The sequence below is a fragment of the Lutjanus erythropterus genome, chromosome 6, assembly GCF_056507025.1.
Source record: "Lutjanus erythropterus isolate fLutEry1 chromosome 6, fLutEry1.hap2, whole genome shotgun sequence".
Lineage (NCBI taxonomy): Eukaryota > Metazoa > Chordata > Actinopteri > Lutjaniformes > Lutjanidae > Lutjanus > Lutjanus erythropterus.
The window spans coordinates 27,687,929-27,706,503 of record NC_139322.1 but is presented as its reverse complement, the minus strand read 5'-3'; the positions used below and the strand labels follow the sequence as shown (position 1 = coordinate 27,706,503).

The window sequence follows — 18,575 nt, the reverse complement described above, 5'->3', positions numbered from 1 at the left end:
CGTGACATGAACTCTAATGGGATTAGCCTCTACTGTTAGTTAAGTTTTAAGACACTGGTGATGGCTCAGCCTCATTTCCATGAATTTGGAAGCATATGAGTTTGTAATCAATAAAGGCCTAAAAATACCTAGCGGACCATACACAAATCAGCATGCAAAAATCATCTAGACTGCTGTTACAGTGACCCTGTCACGTGCACAAGAATGTTTGACTGTATTTGCATTTCTCAACACCAGTCTGGATATGTTTATTCAGTGTGAGAAAAGTTATGTGCGTTATAAACTGTGTTGTCAGGGACTTTGGGAAACAGAGTTGTAGTCACATCTTGGGATACAGATAAAATTATTTGGTTGATTATCCTTTAACTCTCCTCATGTATACCTATAAAATATGAAGCCAAGACACGTATGTACAGGGACACAGCCTCTTTAATAGCATTTGGAGTGAAAAAATTACACTTAAGTTATTAAAATCAAGTTTTTGTTTATAACTGTAGCACAAGAAAACAATAACATGCATTCCATGAGAAACATATTTAATTCATCAAATCTAGAACCCAATTAACCAGTTCTGCTTTTCATCAATTTCAACTAAAATGGATTTAAACACTTGGAAACAGTATGGTGGTTGGAAGAAAAAACAAAAATAAAAATAATCTCAAAAAAATTTCATATTTTAAAATATATATATTTACAAATCCTCCAGACAATCCTTTGAAACACAAACTTTTTACAGGAAAATGTTTTGATCCCTTACTACAGTGCTGATCAAAGTTTAGTAATGACAGATAATCCCCAGCATTCTGATAAAAATGGAGAAAACAAATCAACAGGTTTATAGAAAAGAAAGTGTGATCGCCACCCACTTCATCCATTTGTTTTAATAAAAGCTCTCAATCTCTGTTTTCTTATGTTTCCTCTGCAAAAGAAAGAGAACAAAAGTTTGCTTGGAATGACTATATTTACCATAACTTTTATCAAAGTAAACACAGATTATAAAGGACTACAACAGCTAGTCTACACAGATTGAATGGACCCCAGGCTTTGAAACACAGATGGGAAAATGTTTCAAAGAGAAAACTCTCGTTGGGGTAAACGGGTAATTGCTTGACTATTATCTCAGATTAGGCCTTGTTATGAATTGGCCTTGAATACTGCTTGTGCATTTTGAAGCCACAGTATATTTTGAATAATGGCATAAAAATCTGAGGTAAAGCAAATTCATTCAACGGCCATTGCAAGCTAAATTACCCCTAATATTATAAAGACATTTGGTTTATAGGGGTGGGCAATGACACAGTATCCCATCTGTTAAACTCTACAAAGGCGCAAAAGTAGACAGAATTGATTTAAAGTTAGACTACAGCCTATGGGAGACTAAATGGGTTGGGGTTAGTGACACTCGCTTTGAATTATGCATTCAATGATGTGGTGGGTGGCTGAAATGAATAATGATAATAATTAATAATCAACCATATTGATCTTGCTCCATTGGCTATGCTTGTGACAATCAAGTAATACACAGAGATTCAGTTGCCAATTCAAGAGATGCATCAATCAAAAAATATTTGTGCCGAGTTTAATAATTTCAAGGGATGAATTATGATACATGGTGTTTTTTTGCCTGTCATGAATGCATATTCAAGTGAAATGTGACTAATTTCTAATTTAAAAGTGTCTGCATCTAGTACAGAGGACAACTGGCTGAATCACTTGTAAGCCAGAGTAGCCGCACACTTTTATCACAAAAGATGAAATAATTCAACTTGAAGAAGTTGTATTTCCTTCAGATTTCATCTTACATATCTGATCATGTTATTTTGCTACTAATACTACTGACTTTCAAAGTGTAACTTGTTACAAATAAGTAGATACCAATATATTAAATCAACAGTTGGCAGATTTATTTCACTTGGGAGAAGGAGATGTACTAGAATTACCATCTTTGAAAAAAATAAAAAATCACAAATTCACTGCAATTTTTTTTTCAGTGTGGTTCCTTCTAGATGACGTCATACTTACTCCATGGGCTTAACAAGGCAAAAGGTAGCACTGAGTCTCACCTACCACTGAAAAAAATCTTTAAAAAAAAGAAAAAGAAAAAAGAAAAAGAAAAAAAAATCCTACCCTTTATAGAGAAAGGCAGTAATTTCTGACTAATTTGATCCGTGCTGCTCATCCTCATCCAACAATGAACCACGGATTAAAACTCGTATTTATCATATTATGTTTTAATATTACTGTCCCACTTACAAAAAACAAAATGAAACTCTAACCCTTGTCACTCCCCACTAGCCATGACAGATAAATTTCAAATGAGAAGGAGGGGAAGGGTAGGTGGAAGTTTTAACTAGCAAAAGTTTTCCCTGTGTCGTCCTTGCCTTTGTATGTCCTCTTCCCATGTGTGAAGGGTAGGTATCTGTACTTGACCATGTGCTAGAGGGAAGATAAAGAAGGGGATTAGTGAAAGGTATTCCTCAGGACTGCTCAAACATTTTACCAAATGTCTCGTGTGATGGAGTAGCAGAAATGACTGCTGGTTTAATCAGGTAGATTAAAAAAAACACAAAAAATTATGTGCTTAACAAGCTGTTCAGGTATTCAAAATAAAACAAATGCACCGCACATAAAGGGTAAATTATTTAGTTTGGTGTTATTGCCAGTTGGTGTATACTTTTTTACCTTGATCTGCCTCTTCATGGTGATGCAGAAGAGCATGATGAAGTACATTACAAGTATAGGCCAGAACACTGGCACATTGAAGGCATCAAAAAATGTGCAAATCATGGCGATGACGATGCCTTTTGTCGCTGAATGCCTGCCAAGAAAAGTGACATAACCTCAGTTAGTGAAACCACATTTGTGACGTTAAGGAAGTATAAATTACCAACATCCTCAACTCTAATCTATACTCATTTTCTGAATGTGTCATGTATGTCTAAACCAGTGTCTCCTAAACTTAGGGTCACAACCCAAAATGGGTCACAGACTCAGTTTATTGGGTCCCAAATTGGGTATGTGATGTGATTAGTGTATTGCTAGCTAGCTGTCATTACTTGTTAGTATTAGCTGTAATTGCTGATACTTGTCTTTTGGATCTTGAGCTGAACAAGTCTGGGACCCCATGATCTAGACTATAGACACTAAAGGATATTTCATTTTGGGATCAATGTGGAGAGAATCAAGGGGGATTTATTAGTTCATAACATGGAATGAATCTATACTGGAAAATGAGAAAGGCACAATTGGAAAACAAATTTAACTACCTTGACTGATTTGTCAATATGAACAAAAGGTTGTTGGCTAAAGTTATATCTTAATGTATTATAATGCATTTTATAATGTCTAAAACTATTCAAAGATGTTAATGTCATGGTAAGTTTGTCAAGCTGTGCTTACAATAGCCTGATGAAAAGTTTTTTATATCAAATATTTCTTTAGGGAAAGGGAAGGTAATGCTAAAGAGATGATCTGTGGATGACAGACATGAAGTAGAGATTAAGTTGAGATGAAGCTGTAGGATCACATGTGATCATAAGCAAATACACACAGTTTAATCCAATCAAAGGTCTTTGGTTTGAGCTAAAATGTTACCTTCTTTTACAAACAAGCTCTATGTAACTTTCACTTTGGCCACACAGGTCACTCCAAAGAATTAAATTTGTAACCCCCTTGTTGTTAAAAGCCAGAAATGCCCAGATCAAAAGACGGACTCACCAGAATTTGAATTCAGGCAACCTCCTGATGAAAGGGCGGAACTCCTCGTTCTGCTTGGTAGGGAGGGATGGGCCCTCATCTGCAGTAGAGATAGGTTATGGAGTGACATGGGGTGGTACAGAGAAAAGGCTTATTGAAGCCACATAAAATACATTAACTATTTCCAAATAGTTTTTGGAATTAAACAGTCACTGCTGGGATGTTATCACTTTACTTACAAGAGATCACAGTGGTGTGACTGGCACTGACATTTTATTTCCTTGAATGGAATGACAAGTTTGACTTTGTGGATGTAGTGGCCTTTTATTGGTCTATTAGAATCCATTCATTTTTTTCAGGTTACACATTGTCAACCAAATGCTTATAAAAAATGAATTTCAACTCCATCCTCAAATATTTAAATGTACAATAGTATTATGTTCTGTTGACTATATATACTATGTTGTGTATGAGAGAGACCATTCTTGTAACATCTGATTTTAGTTTGACCTTAAATGGAACTGATACTGAATATAGCTGTCACTTGTCATAATCCTAAATGAGTGGAACCTACCGCCAAGTGCACAGCATGACCACGCTACATAAAAGAGATCTGATTTAACTGAGTCAACTTGCCTTCTTCAAGCAGTGAAGGATCCACTTTTGGCGATAGAAAAGCAATGAACAGGTTGAGATGGTAGATTCCCAAAGCATATGTTACTATATACCAACCCTGAAAGGCAGCATAAGGAACATCATTACATCAAAAGGCTAAAAGTGTACCTTTGTTAGTAAAAATCATAAATGCTTAATTTTTTTTCTGGAAATGAACTGGCAAAGCAAGCTTAAAACACACATATCACACAATGAATCACAACAAAAAGCATGTACAATCCCCTAAACCAATCTTTCACCTTTGGTGAAAATCACCAAGAACTGGAAACAACAAGCTTTAAATATAATACATTCCAGAATAACAACAGAACTAATCATTAGCAATTAATTAGTACAGGTGAATGAATACCTCTCACTGTGGTGGTCTCAAAAAATTGTACAATATTGAAAGATAACTCACACCAGGGGTTGTGGTAAGATGCTGATCACTGGACATAGACTTGAAACTTGGTTAAAAAAAAAAAAAAGTCTTGCACACTCCATTTCTCTTTTATTTGCATTTCTGTTTTATTCTGACGATATTTTTGGCCCTGAGGCCTTCATTGTTGTTGATCTTGAAGAGAGTCTGAGGGCCAAAATTAGAATAAAAGAAAAATGCATATGGAGCGAGAGTGTGCAACACTTTTTCTGACCAAAGTTTCAAATAATTGGACATTGCAGAGGAATAGAATAATTCTGTGATGGAGCTGTTTGTTTTCTGACTTCTCTAAACAAACAGCAATATAGTAAATTGAAAAAAATACAGAAACATAATGATATAAATTACCTGTAGTATGTACACTCTGATCATGTAGACAGCAGTGAGTAGAAGAGTGGCTGCCCACCGCACTGCATAGAATGGTGTTGACTTGTCTAGCCATGACTGATAGATCTGTTATAAAAACACAAGGAAACAAAAATATAGCCATCAGATATAGAGAATACCACCAACCAAGTTAGACGCAAACTGAGATAAAGCACTGCAGATACTTTCACTTATAATTTTGTGGGGATACAGAGATATTGGACATTAACTGAGCATCCCATGACTAGCATGGCCCTAATTACAAGTTACTGTAAAGGTATGTATTTCAATTTAAGTATCTCCTAACCCTGCTTGAACCAATGTCTTCTCTACTGATCAATACAATTAAACAAAACAATGGCCACCTTCCTGCTCACAGTCAGGATGCACTGATACCACCAATGAGTAGAAAGCTTGAGAAATACTGCTACTGAAGTGATCATTTAAATACAAAGGAGATAAGAATAAGTGATTGAAACTAGGAAACTGAAAGCAGGAAATGCACTACACTGAAAAATTGTGCTGCTAATTTGAAATTCATGCAAAGGACATATTAAACCGAAATATAACAATTCATCTAGACCTTTGATTCCACTAAAACAACTAGAATACTACATCATCTGTGTGTGGTAAATGACTTTCAGTATGATTTAAGCTTATGTTTCTGAGTGTGCTCCTCTTAGGAATTTTGAAGGTGGGCACTGTGATATCAGTTCTTGTAACACTGGTCTTGTAACATTCCAGTCCAGAAATATTTCTTAAAATAAAATTCCACTGGCATACCCGATTCATTCCATAGAATGAAGTTTAATCAATACAAATTTAACATTTTAGCAACTAATCTGAATATTTGAACTTTTAACTTTTTAGCAGGGAAATTTGACTGGATGCGTTATGGGCATGAGATACACAATCCTGTGTTTAGGCACTAAACACCTCCCTAATTAATGAGTGATCATGACTGATTTGAATGATAGAGTGATATTACCTGTCCAATCCGTGTGAAAAAGACGGAGACTACAGATGGTTTCCCATGGATTGACTCCCCAACACTGTCCCCTTCTGACATTCTGTCAGTGAAAATAAACAAGATATTTTGATTAGTGGTGCATGAATATAGGCTACTTGGCTAGTCTGACTGAAACAGACCTTATTAGCCGCAATAGGTAATGCCATTCTCTATCATGCACAAACATGGCATCTCCCACTTTAGGAACATTTAATCACATTTGTAAGACAGCATGGTGGAACTGTTTCCAGCCTACATAGCTTTGCTGAAGAGAGAGGACACACATCAACATTAACTTTAATTTGTTGTTCACTGACATTTTTTTAGTAATGCTTGACATTTTTGTAGGGGTAAATGTGAAGTGCAGGTCTTGTAAGGATCTATTTTCCATTTAGACTCCAAGAACAGGATAAAGAGGAGATTTAGGTGAAGAAGAGAGGGACAAATAGAGGACATAATTAAAAGGGACAAAAATGTGAGAAGACAGGAGGAGAGAAGCAGTGAGAAGAAAGACTGAAAAAAGGAAAATGTGAAGAGAGAGAAAAAAGAAGACAAGACCTGGCAGCAACCTGGAGCACTTTTGGAGAAAATGTAGAAGTTATTTACAGAAAAAGTTACAAAATGTTTTTGTATGCTGTCAATTAGTTTCTGCTCAAAAAGGAAACTGGAATTAGACAAAATCAGAATTGGCAGGTCTGACTTAAAAAGCTCTTAATCGGCTTTTCAAGAGATAGTCTTGTGGGTCCCTGTAAATATAGATGTGATAATCGCAATTATATGCATTATATGAGGCGTTTTATTGACATAGTGCTAATAATAAGCAGCTGGTGCGCTAAAAGTGATCCCAAAGAAGAGAAAACAGTAGAAAAAGAAATGAACATTTCTGACTGTACGTAAAAACATGGTATTGTTCTCAATTATAAATAAACTTTGCGTTTGTGCTTTAGTAAAGGTGCTGCTGACAAAAAACACAGCAGGTCTAGTTGAGAAAAGAATCTACCTGAAACTTGTGTTCAACTTTATAAAGAAACCAGAGTAACAGCTGTCTTACAGATACATATGACAGCTACACAAGACAGTGAGAATGATGTTCGATTATCGATTATCAACATGGGGAAATGGCGTTGGAGAACATGATCTAGTAATCGCTCTGTTAAAATTTGCATGCTGTATAACTAAATCTAACCAATGACGACATGTTTTGACGAATTATATTTGAGATTACTGCTAGATAGAAAATCACTGACTTCGTGCCGTAAGGATCATGATTTTTCTAGGTAACATTTCCCAACTTTAGTATCGTAGTTTGGGTTCATGTTTCGTTTATTTAACTACGAACTTGCACTGTGTTAACCGTAGCAATTACGCTGCATTTTAAAGATTGATTCTGACACGTAACGTTAGCTAAAAAAGCATTACCTGTAACGTTAGAGTCGTCTGTAATTTTAGCTAACCTTAGCTACATGACTAGCTAACGGGCTTGGAAGTCACGAAGGTAGCTAATAAGTCATATTTTATAAAAACAGGCTCTTTAGGAAAACCACAGTATGGCTGCGATCGAAACAGTTGTTACAATAACAGTTAGCAACGTTTCGTCAGTTGATTATTCGAAGTTACTCACGTTAGCTTATAAATTAGCCTTCAAAGAAGCTAACTAGCATCTGAATGTACATTGCCCTTTGGCCCAAATTACCGCTTGTATGGGTTGTGTAGTTTTAGCAAAGCTTCAGTTAACCCTCAGCGGCCCTGAAATTAATTTATGTAACTACATTTCCCACAACTCCTGCGAAGCGCACATTAAGACCTAGCAAAAGAAAATGTAGTTCATGACTCACCCTCTTTCCTTTGCAATGAATGGTACTAAGAAAAACGATGAACTACAAGTACCAGCAGGAAATGTAATAATCTGACAACTCACTTCCGGAGGCACTACATTACCAACTGCTGCACAGCTAGCCAGTTAGCCCGGTTAGAAATCAAACAATTCTATAGTAACCATATACGTACTCACTGAATGACAACAATCATTTCGTAATGTGTGTCTTAGTTTAAATATCTGTCTGCGTCTTTTCGTTGTGTTTGCAATTACAGGGAAAATAATCAATGACAGTCCGTTCTTACCTGATACGGCCGCTGTGTCACTACCCGGCTCTACCTAGCTAGCTAAACTAGCTTCCTGTCGTGTGTGAACACGTCAGTACTTCCGCGAGAATTCGAACATAGGGCAGGCAAGATAGTCGAGCCCCGAAAATGAAACGAGGAAGTGTCGGGCCTTAACATGACTGCAGCAAGTTTTTTTTTAAAACCCTTTATTAGCGAATTTACAAAATCAAATTGGTGTAATGCAGTGTGGCACATAAAGAACAAGGGAACAGACAAGCCTAGAAATGGGTAAATAAATACAATGTGGATGAAGAGAAAATTAAAATCATAGTAATAACAAAATAAAGTTGCATAAAATAAATAACAAAAAAGGCCCATAAATAAATAAAAGAAACTCAGTAGGGAATTAGAGAATAGAGCTAGGGGTTCTCTGTAAGGTTAAGATCCTCTGCTAACTTGCAAAGTTTCATTGCATTCTTTTTCTCCATGTATTTCAGTGATGAAAAGTAATGACACACTTCCGTGTGAAAAACAGAAAAAAATGGTTTTGATTTCATGAATCTGTTTTTATGTATAAAAAACTTTCCAAGAATGATGACTGAGTTGATTGCCAGGTTATGTGTCACAGGTAAACTAAACAAAACATTTTCCTTGGTTAGATTAGAGAAATTGACAAATTAAGGAAACAACCAATAATGCAAATCATCCCAAAAGGCACGAGCAAAATTACATTCATAAAATAAATGTTCTGTAGTTTCAATGTATTCATCACAGAATGAACAGTTATTATGATCTAAACCAAAACGACATCTTAAGAATCCAGCAGAGGGGTATATTTCATTGAGAATCTTAAAGTGAATCTCCTTCACTGCAACAGGAAACTTGAAGAAATTCGAACTCAGACTCTCAACTTCTTTTTTAGAGAAGAATTGTACAATTGAATATCTGTTTGATGAGAATGGATATATTTCTTTAATGAAGGTTTGTCGGATTGTGAAATTAGGTAGTTTTAAATCAGTGATGTTCAGACCATTCACCAAAAGCGAAGGGAGATTTGGGTTTACATTGTTTTGAAATAAATTATGTGACATCACAATAACAGATTGAGGGATTGCTCAACCAAGGTTTCCATCGATGTAGCCCACTGCAGCACAATCTTGGACAGGATATCTATGACAACATCTCGAGTACGTTCATCATCCTTCTCTTTTAGACCATGTATTTTGAGGTTCCAGCGCCTCTTTTACCTCTCCAGCTCCATCACTTTTTCTTTCAGATCCACATTTTCTTTGATGAGATGGGCCATTTCCTTTTCCACTGCTTGCACCTTAACTTTGCACTCTAATCTCAGCTGCATTCATCTCCACAAGCCTGGAGATGTTAGCCACCATGACAGAGTTTTCTCTTAGCTGGTCACCGAAGTTGTCCATTTTAGCAGTTAGCTTTTCTATTGTCTTGACGAGCGCCTCGTGTGGGACTAACGATGTAGTCGGTTCTTGGGGAGTTTTTACCTTTGTGGGTGGTGGGGTGTTTTTCGTTGAAGTAACAGGAAAGGATTTTCTCTTTGTACCAACGGTAGTTGTTATATCCATCTGCAAGTAGTCGTGGTCCCTCGCACTAGCTTGTGTTGAAGCTGCAGGTAGCTTAACTTCAATCTTCCCGGACGGTGAAGGTTGGTTCAAAAAGTACAGTTTTAAACTCATTACACACTTTGAAGTGGAGTAAATGTTCACTCAGGCACTCGCGTCAATGTTTGTTCTAGTGCCTGAAAAAACATAAAGTTTTCATGTTAATTTCGGGGCAGTTGGATGATAGCCTAGAAACAACAGCCTGTCTTGTCCGCCATCTTGCCGACCTCCATGACTGCAGCAAGTAAAAGAACTTCCTAGTTGAGGAATACAGACAAAATAATAATAATAATAATAATTTCACTGTATTGCATGACATAACATACATACATACCAATTTTGAGCAATATTGTCATTATAAATAACATGTTATTTGTACAATAAACAACCAGAATTATGTTTTGTGATAGCATTCTCCAACTTTAATGTTTCAAAATGTGTGATATGTCTTTAATCCCATATAACATAGCTGAGCCAATACCTGTCTCACTTTATTTCTTTATCTAAAATGCGAACTAGTCAGTCAGCTATTTATTATGAAAGTAATGCATTTGCAGTTTCAAGCAGGTTAAAGCACTTGTTTAAAATCCAAGTACTTTTCAAACCCTAAAAACACTACACTGAAAATCAAGTGTTTTTTCTAGGATTTCCAGCTCCCATACAAACCAGGAAATACATTTTAAAAAAGGCCTGTCCTGTCGTGGTTCTGACACTAGGGAATTGAGAAAAACAGTATAATTACCCCATTACTCTCTAAACTCTCCTTAATGAAATCAGACGCATTTAGGTTATTCTATGTGATCTCTTATTGACAACTAATGTGATAACAAATGTAATATTGTTTCATTTCCCTTCATTGAGCCTCCCCTGATGTTTGGAGCCCCACTTCCCACTTTGAAAACCCCTGGTCTAAAAACTTTTTTGAGTTTAACAAACAGAGACATTAAAGGAAGGCAAATATTTTAATATCCATGATTTTAAGAAAAAAACACAGCTTAACAACCTTAGAAACTAATGGACTCTGATGAACAGCAATAGTTATATAGGTACACATCTTAATAATCCTTACAAAACTGATAACAAAAAACTTACCAGGAATATCAAAACAAGCACTAGTTCTATTTACATTGTGGTAATGCATAATACTGATCATAAGCACAAATAATCCTAAATTACTTTACTTTGAAAGCATTAAAGTGCTCTTTCATTGACCAGTTGGTAGTTAGTGGGTGAGAATGTGTCTTTGTTAGTGAGATGGCCTTTATAAAGAAAATGGCTGCAAGTTAAGTACAAATTATTATCACGTTACAAAGTCATGTAGTTACTTCAAACAATTTTGACACCAATACTAGAATTGCACCATGATTAATCATGCTGGCAATCTAGAAATAAAACTGGAATGTTGCTGTTAAATATCCACAAACAAGTGCCATGAAGATACATACTAGGTACACAACTAGCTATAATCAATAAATGAGGACCTTGCCCTGCAAGGTTTTTCAAAATACACAAAGAAGGACGAAATGCTACTGTCTTATCTTGTGTCTTTGTAAACAGGGATGTGATTCTTAATTTATTATTCACAATTCTGATTAAACCCCTGCAATTAAGATATAATACTGATTTTGATATCTAGTCTCTCAACTGTATTGCAAAGTATTTATACAAGAATTAACACAATATTTCCTACGACAAAATAAAAAAGTAATGGTTGCAATGTCTAACATCTGATATTACATGTTTAGGAGTTTTCATGAATACACACAATTAATACCAAAGCCCATTAAACAATTTTTTGAACAATGAAATGATAAGGGCATACTGAACTAGAGGTCATCACATTTTCATTTTAGTCATTAAAAATACACATGGCTATGTGTTTCCATAGCTGTCAGTTTGAATTACAGTTCAATTCTATACATTTGGTTCAACCAGGACATACACCATGTTGAATCTAAATACCCCTTTTCAACCACATCTAGTCCAAAACATTTACAAAATACAGTATATACATTTGTACAAGTGAAAGAAAACTGAGTGAACAACAATAAATAAGTCAGTTGAGAGCTATTATTTTGTATTGAAATACTAGAATGAAACTAGCAAGTTGTAAAATGGTGATACGTCTACTGTGACATTTGTGCGATTGTGCAATTGCTACATTTTGTTTTCACCATAAATGAAATTAGATGCCGAAAAATGTGTCATGTATTATTGCACAGTGCAACCAAACAACTTCCTGTTTTCCAGAAAAAGTTACATTTTCCTATTTAAGCATGCACTTATCAGAGTCCCCAAAAGAACAGACCAGACCTTTTCTGTTAAGCATTGCCTTGACAATGCTATTGACACAGTGGTATTTGCTATTTAGACTTGACATGTCCTCTTGTGTTGTCTTATGTTCAATCTTCTGGGTAGAACAATTGTTCAAAAGACTGCACAGTAAAGTGCATTAACACACTCAAAATGGAACTTGGTTCTCTGCAAATCACTGACAGCAATACCTAAAAGCACATTTAAAAACCCTATGCACATGCCTGTACTCTGGCTGATTCTGACAATATTGGCAAAACAGTCCAAAGATTCTTTCTTGGCTCAGTGAACATCACTCTCCATGAACTCCTCCTTGATGGAGTGCTTGCTACGTGACAGCTTGCAGTCGGGCATGTCGAAACCAAAGTCAGCCCACTCATCGGTGGCTGCTGCCATCCCCGATGTCCCAACAACACCCGACCTGTTGGGGATGGTGATGGTGTGGCGGACACGAAAGTGCACAGCCTCCATGACGCGCTGACGTTGCAGTTCCCCGCCAGCAGCTCCAATGGCCGCCATGGCAGAGGCAGCCATGTTGCTGCTGGAGCGAAGAAGCTGCTGGCCGTGATAGTCGTGGTGATGCGCAGAGGCAGGCAGTTGGAGGGAAGCTCCTTGTTTCATGTCCTGTAGACCTCGCCAGATGGCAAGGCGGGACTGCTCGGGTATCTTCAGTGCATCTAAATCCTGGTGAAGGCACAAAGTCAGACATTGGATGAGTGGAAGACTGTAGGAAAAAACAAAGAAGTGTGCAAGATGCAAAAATACTAGGGGTCAAAAACTCTACAAAGTACCCTCTAGTAAAAAAAAAAAAAAAAAAATCCACTTCTTTAAAACTTTTCTGTTTTGTTCACTAGTTTCTTCTTACCTTCACAATTTTTCCTTTGTTTTCTGTGAAGCTCTATACAAAATAATTTATTACTCTGCACATTATTTTCCCTATGAGATTGTGAGTGCAGGAACGGAGTAGTTACCTCCATGGAGAGAGTCTGGAGATGGTAGATAGACTGGAGGCCTTCGGAGGTGAAGTAGTCAATGAAGTTCTGACAGCCCAGACTGGTTAGAAAACTGTATGGGAAGAAAAGCAGGGCTGCTTAGACTGCCATTAGATCAAAGCTACAGTTGGACTGTAATATAAAAATAATTTTACTTTATTAACACTAAGGAAAAGTGTAGTTGTGCTTGAATAGAATAAGAATATCCTAACTTGATAATTAGGGCAATTATTTTTAGACAACTGAATAGAGAAGCACCTCACGCTGTTATGTTAGATCATTATCTCACTGTCTGTTGAAGTTATTATTAGTTTCTTTCAAAACTGAGTGAAAGAATTAGATCGAGAATCAAGTGTACAGAAACTATAGATCTAAGTGGATGCAGTGCAAGTAAAATCATAAACATGCATTTTTATTAATGATTCATAAGGCCATTCTTGCTTTTATGAAGAACCTTTATTATAAATACAGAAATGTTAAAGATTTGGCAACATACAGTGTAATCAAAAAAGAAGCTAACTGCAATTTAACTGTACAATAAACATAAAACTCTAGAAACATGTTAAAAAATGTTGAAAATGCAAAAGCAAAGTTTAAGTTTAAACGACTGCATTGACACATTATCTTAGTAAACTACAAAACAAAACCCTGTTTAAAATGAAAATGAAACAACTTTAAACAATGGAAATTTCTTTCGATGAAAATTCGCTTTAGTGCATTGCAAAGGAAGGCTGTATACACAGTAACAGTGTGAATGAGTTAAGATATGTGTGTGACACAATTTGGGCTCTTGTGTGACATCACAAGCCCTCTGGCAACCATAGTGGAGGTCTACAACCCTTGAGGAACTTGGCTGTATGACCAGAGTAAAGAAACGGAGCTGACACACTTTTCACGTTAACTTCAGGGAAAACTTTGGTAATTTTAAGCATGGACCCTATTTTCTTGTGTTTTTGTGTCTAAAGGACTATGGAACAACATTTTTTTTTTAAAAATTGTTGTGTACTGCAGGTGGCAGCTGGCTTAACAAGATGCAATGTTATCCTTAAGTGCCTTGGCACACCCGCAAAAAAAAAACATCCACCAAAAGTGCTTCTTTTGCCATTGATTGATTTTGACATTGGCTCAGATTGTTATTTTGTATTACAAGATTATGGAAATAATCCCTAAGGACGTTGACCTTTTTTGTTAAACAGTAAGAAACATTTGCAGAATCAAGTGTCTTATTGCTCTTGTCAAACTCACCAGATTCCCATTACAGAAACAGTAATTTTATCATTTTCATCTTCATTCCAACTCGACAGATACAAAATAAAACTCACCAAAAATGTCTTAGCTTGTCTTTCCACTGTGAAAATACCAGGTGAGGAACAAGAGGGAGGCCAGACATCAGAAAAGCAGCAAGGAGAAATGGCATGGACTGCCAGAATATTTTCACATCTATCTCACTGAATTAAGGTTTTATTTTGACTGAACAGCAGAGTTGGTGATCGTTGGAACATTGGAAAGATAAGCCAAGATGCTTTTGCTGAGTGTTATTACTGTTTTTGTAGAGGAAGTCTGGTAACTTTCAACAGAGACGAATAGTGGCTGTTTATAGTTAAACAAAAGAGTCTTACTGTTTAAATCCTTTCCATAATGTTGTTAGAGATAACAGCATGTCAGTGGCAAAACAAGCACTTTTTAATGGATTAACATAACATAAACATAATTGAATTAACCTACTCATATAACACAACCATAGCAATGTGTTTTTCCAGTTGCATTATCTACAGACATTATTTCCATGCAGCCAATTCTCCAGTGGACCTTCGTTATGGCACCAGCCATGGCTGTAAGGAGATTTGTGTTGTAATTGCAAGCTTTTACAGAGCAGCCATAATCAAATCAAACTGACTGTATAACACAGTTCCATCTAGACATATTTTGCTGCAAATGGGAACTTTTACAAAAAAAAAAAAAAAAGGTATTTGGAAAAATTTCAATTTTGTACGGACATGGGCAACCAAACTAGCTGTTCTGGCTTCAGTGTGTTACCAGTTTGTTTAGCCCAACAAGTGCATGTGATTGTCTGCTGGCCCCCTACAGGAGGATAAAGGAGTGTCATTGGAGGGTGAGGTACCTGACAAGGCTGGGGTCAGGGTTATACGGAGGGGGCGGGCTGCAGTGGGAAGCAGACACTATAGTCTGACTGCTGTGGCCACCGTTCATATCACCATTGGCCTGCATGTGGTGGCTGTTGAGCATGTTTGAACCTGTGAGATATGAAGGGGTGATCAATAAAATAATGAATGAATAACAATAGTCTATTGGCATAGAGAGACTCTCCTAGCATTGATATTGTCTGATCAGAAATCTGGTTTGAAACATGGTCGGAGTACATCTGGTTTGATTTGACATAGATACTCACCCATATGAGCTATGGAGGTGGGGGCAGTGGGGTGTTGCTGGGGCTGCTGCCCCACCAGCTGGTTGACTGGGGGTGGTTTGCTGAGACCACCGTGGGCATGAAGCTTGTTCATGTTGGACAGTGGAGAGTAGGAGGAAGGGGAGGCTATATGGCTCCTAGAGAAAAGAGAAGAATGTAGCTGAGGTTAGAAGAATGTGTGTGTCTGCATGTTAGTGAAGACATTTCACAACAAAACTTAAATTTAGCTTTTTGTGACATTTATTCTATTTTATTCTCTTTTCTGACTTTCTGACTTCAACTCATTCCCTCTATTTTATGTATGTGGTGAATATCAGTCCAGATGAATCCAAAGACACTGGAACGAGGTATGGAAAAGCCTTAACATGCCCCAACACAATCATAAAATCTAAAAAATCTTCCCCATGGGATCAAACAGGGACCTTTCAGAAAAAACTGAGAGAACATAAAGAAAGGGGCATTTTTTGTGTGTTTACATGTGTCTTTGTTTGGGCTGATCAAATCTTTCCACTGATGCATTTATGTACAATGTGTGTGTATCAGCAGTAGTAGAAGCAGCAGTATCTGTGTGCTTGTTGTACAGTGAGGAAAGTTCTCATTTTGCTACTACCCCCCCCCCCCCCCACACTTCTTTTTGTCTTTTAAAATAGACATCATCATATCATCATACAGTCAAGGTGTATTTTCAAGCTTGTATGGCACCTTACAGCCATGGTAAATCACATGTAACTGATTATTTCACTTTTTATCACATTATATCAGGTGCCATTGTGCTATGACAACCAGGTAGGAAGGAAAACACAACAAAGTTTCATGTTTCAAAATGCATCACTTGTTTGTAAGAAGACTTCCTATATAACCCAGTTGAGCTAATATAAAATAACCACTCAAACATTCACTAGACAAATTTGTTCAATATCAATACAATCTTATTTATTTAGTTGTTTAATTTCAAAGTTTTCATTATGTTGTTGTTTTCATTTAGTGTGAAAGGAACTAGGCTCTCTTCACCTTATTTCCTTTTTTATCTAAAAAGCAATTAATTCAGTTAGAGATCAATTTATTCTGAAAATAATGCAATTACAATGTTAGGCAGTTTCAAGCACTTTATCCACAATCAAAGCACTTTTCAAACCTTGAAAACACTACGTTAAAATTCAAATGTTTTCAAGGATTTCCAGCACCAATACCACACAGGGTCCACACTACAGCAGAATAACCCACAGTTTCTCAAACCTCTCTATGAGACCCATTATCCAGCATGTTTTCCATCCAACCCTGCTTCACCACAACAGACACAAATTAGTGCAACTCTGAGCTCAGCATGCCAGCTAGTGGTGTTATTGAGAATACCACTAGAACCTTTGTGTGATGGGGACTGGAATTAAATAGTTGTTGTAAGGCCGTTTCATTAGTCCATACTGTTCGTACTTTGTTGCAGTGGTTAGACTTTAAACTTATATACATAGTTATATATTTTCAAACATTTATGAAATGTTTTTGACCTTGAGGCCTAGTAGCATGTAATCTGCTACTATTTTAGGCTATATAATGTTTTTATAAATAAGTTAAAACATGAAATAATCATTCTTTTAATAATCCTTTCCATCCAGTTGTAGATTCTACTGTTGTTGATGCATTTTTGGTTTTCATGGCACTTTAATATAGGCTTGTTCAGGTGGCTGTTTCCTGACTTAATCCAAGAGACTAAGTGGTAAAGAAATGCAGGAAAATAGTTTTAAATTACATGTATGGGGGGGAACACTCCTGTCAATGATATATCTTTTCAAGTTTGCTTCCTCGCTTTTAAACATAACAAGATTGTCCGTCTGTGTGCCTGTGTTAGTGCTGGAGAGACTCACGGTCTCTGTAGAAGCTGCTGCTGTGTTTGTTGTCTGTAGGAGTCCACCAGTGGCTGTGGCACCAGCTCCACCAGCTCCAGACTGTCTTTAATCTTCATCAGCAGCTCAAAGTTGTCCCGACCGCGAACCTACACACGAACACAACATATTCAGTAACATTACATACTATTGCAGGGCAGGGAATAATGACTGGTGAGTCTGTCCTTTAAAAAATGGTTCATTTGTTTTCAGTGTTTGAAACGAAGGTATTTGACTCTCTTGTTGTCAGTGTAAATATTTCCACATACTGCTACATGAATTAATTTGACAGTTTCAAGGGCTAAAATATCATACAATCAAGCCTAAATCATTCAAGTATGTAAAATGCACTTACAGGAATATAGTAAATCTCTTCTTCTCCATGCCGCCTCTTCCTCATGTTAATATTTGGACTGGGAATATTTGGTGGACTCTGTTTGAAGTCTGCAGATGACAGCAACAGAAACAGAAACATAATCAAACTGATTTCATGAACTGATTCTTTCTGAGGGTCAAAATATGTTGAACAATTTTGGCCAGTGCTGATTGTTGAATATAGCAGCCAGGCAGTATCACACTATATGTAAAGCCATTGATCTCTGACTATTTAAATGTGTACATCAATGTGTCATTCAGTTTAATTCAACTCACTGCGCTTGTTGACATTGCCATTTTTGGCCACACTGTCATTTAGTGCCTGTTGTTCCCTGAAGTGGTCCTCATCTGCTTTGCGGTCTCGGCCAGGACATGCACATATCCGACCTTCAAATGACCTTCTGCCCAACACTTGACCACTGCAGAGATAATTGAGGATAAAAAATTAAAAAAATCATCAAGTGAAGTTTGTGAAGAAAAGTGATGAAATGTAGGTTCTCTAACATTCCAAATTAGGTCTAAATATGTCTTTACTGTTCATTCTTATTTTAGCCTGGTGGCTGCACAGAATGCACTGAATATTACACTATAATCTATGGTTGCAATCATAGTTTATTCTAAAATGTACATTATCATGGTAAATTAGCAAGGTACATTATCATGGTAATATTAAATATATGTAATAATGTAAG

General features: G+C 36.7%; 2 protein-coding genes across 5 annotated transcripts in view; both read right to left on the bottom strand.

Annotated features, from left to right (window-relative positions):
- Nucleotides 1-414: 414 nt before the first annotated feature.
- On the bottom strand, nucleotides 415-8,424 carry rer1 (retention in endoplasmic reticulum sorting receptor 1). 2 transcript variants are annotated; one of them, XM_084721479.1, is made up of 7 exons: nucleotides 8,286-8,424; nucleotides 6,144-6,225; nucleotides 5,138-5,242; nucleotides 4,333-4,429; nucleotides 3,718-3,796; nucleotides 2,683-2,818; nucleotides 415-2,436 (listed from the first exon to the last, which is right to left on the bottom strand). In XM_084721479.1, the coding sequence occupies exons 2-7, from the start codon at nucleotides 6,222-6,224 to the stop codon at nucleotides 2,347-2,349; spliced, it is 588 nt and encodes a 195-aa protein (XP_084577605.1). In that variant the 5' UTR covers nucleotide 6,225; nucleotides 8,286-8,424; the 3' UTR covers nucleotides 415-2,346. The 2 variants fall into 2 exon arrangements, with proteins under 2 accessions (XP_084577605.1, XP_084577606.1); XM_084721480.1 differs by lacking the exon at nucleotides 8,286-8,424 and adding an exon at nucleotides 7,786-7,810.
- A 2,419-nt stretch (nucleotides 8,425-10,843) lies between these two features.
- The window catches only part of tp73 (tumor protein p73), a 34,322-nt gene continuing 26,590 nt past the window's right edge, over nucleotides 10,844-18,575 (bottom strand). For all 3 annotated transcript variants that reach the window (XM_084721475.1, XM_084721473.1, XM_084721472.1), the window contains 7 exons: nucleotides 18,160-18,302; nucleotides 17,864-17,952; nucleotides 17,491-17,618; nucleotides 15,611-15,765; nucleotides 15,323-15,455; nucleotides 13,180-13,273; nucleotides 10,844-12,892 (listed from right to left, as the gene is read on the bottom strand). In XM_084721475.1, the coding sequence (XP_084577601.1) occupies nucleotides 12,491-12,892; nucleotides 13,180-13,273; nucleotides 15,323-15,455; nucleotides 15,611-15,765; nucleotides 17,491-17,618; nucleotides 17,864-17,952; nucleotides 18,160-18,302 (1,144 nt within the window). In that variant the 3' untranslated portion in view covers nucleotides 10,844-12,490. The remainder of the gene's footprint in view (nucleotides 12,893-13,179; nucleotides 13,274-15,322; nucleotides 15,456-15,610; nucleotides 15,766-17,490; nucleotides 17,619-17,863; nucleotides 17,953-18,159; nucleotides 18,303-18,575) is intronic.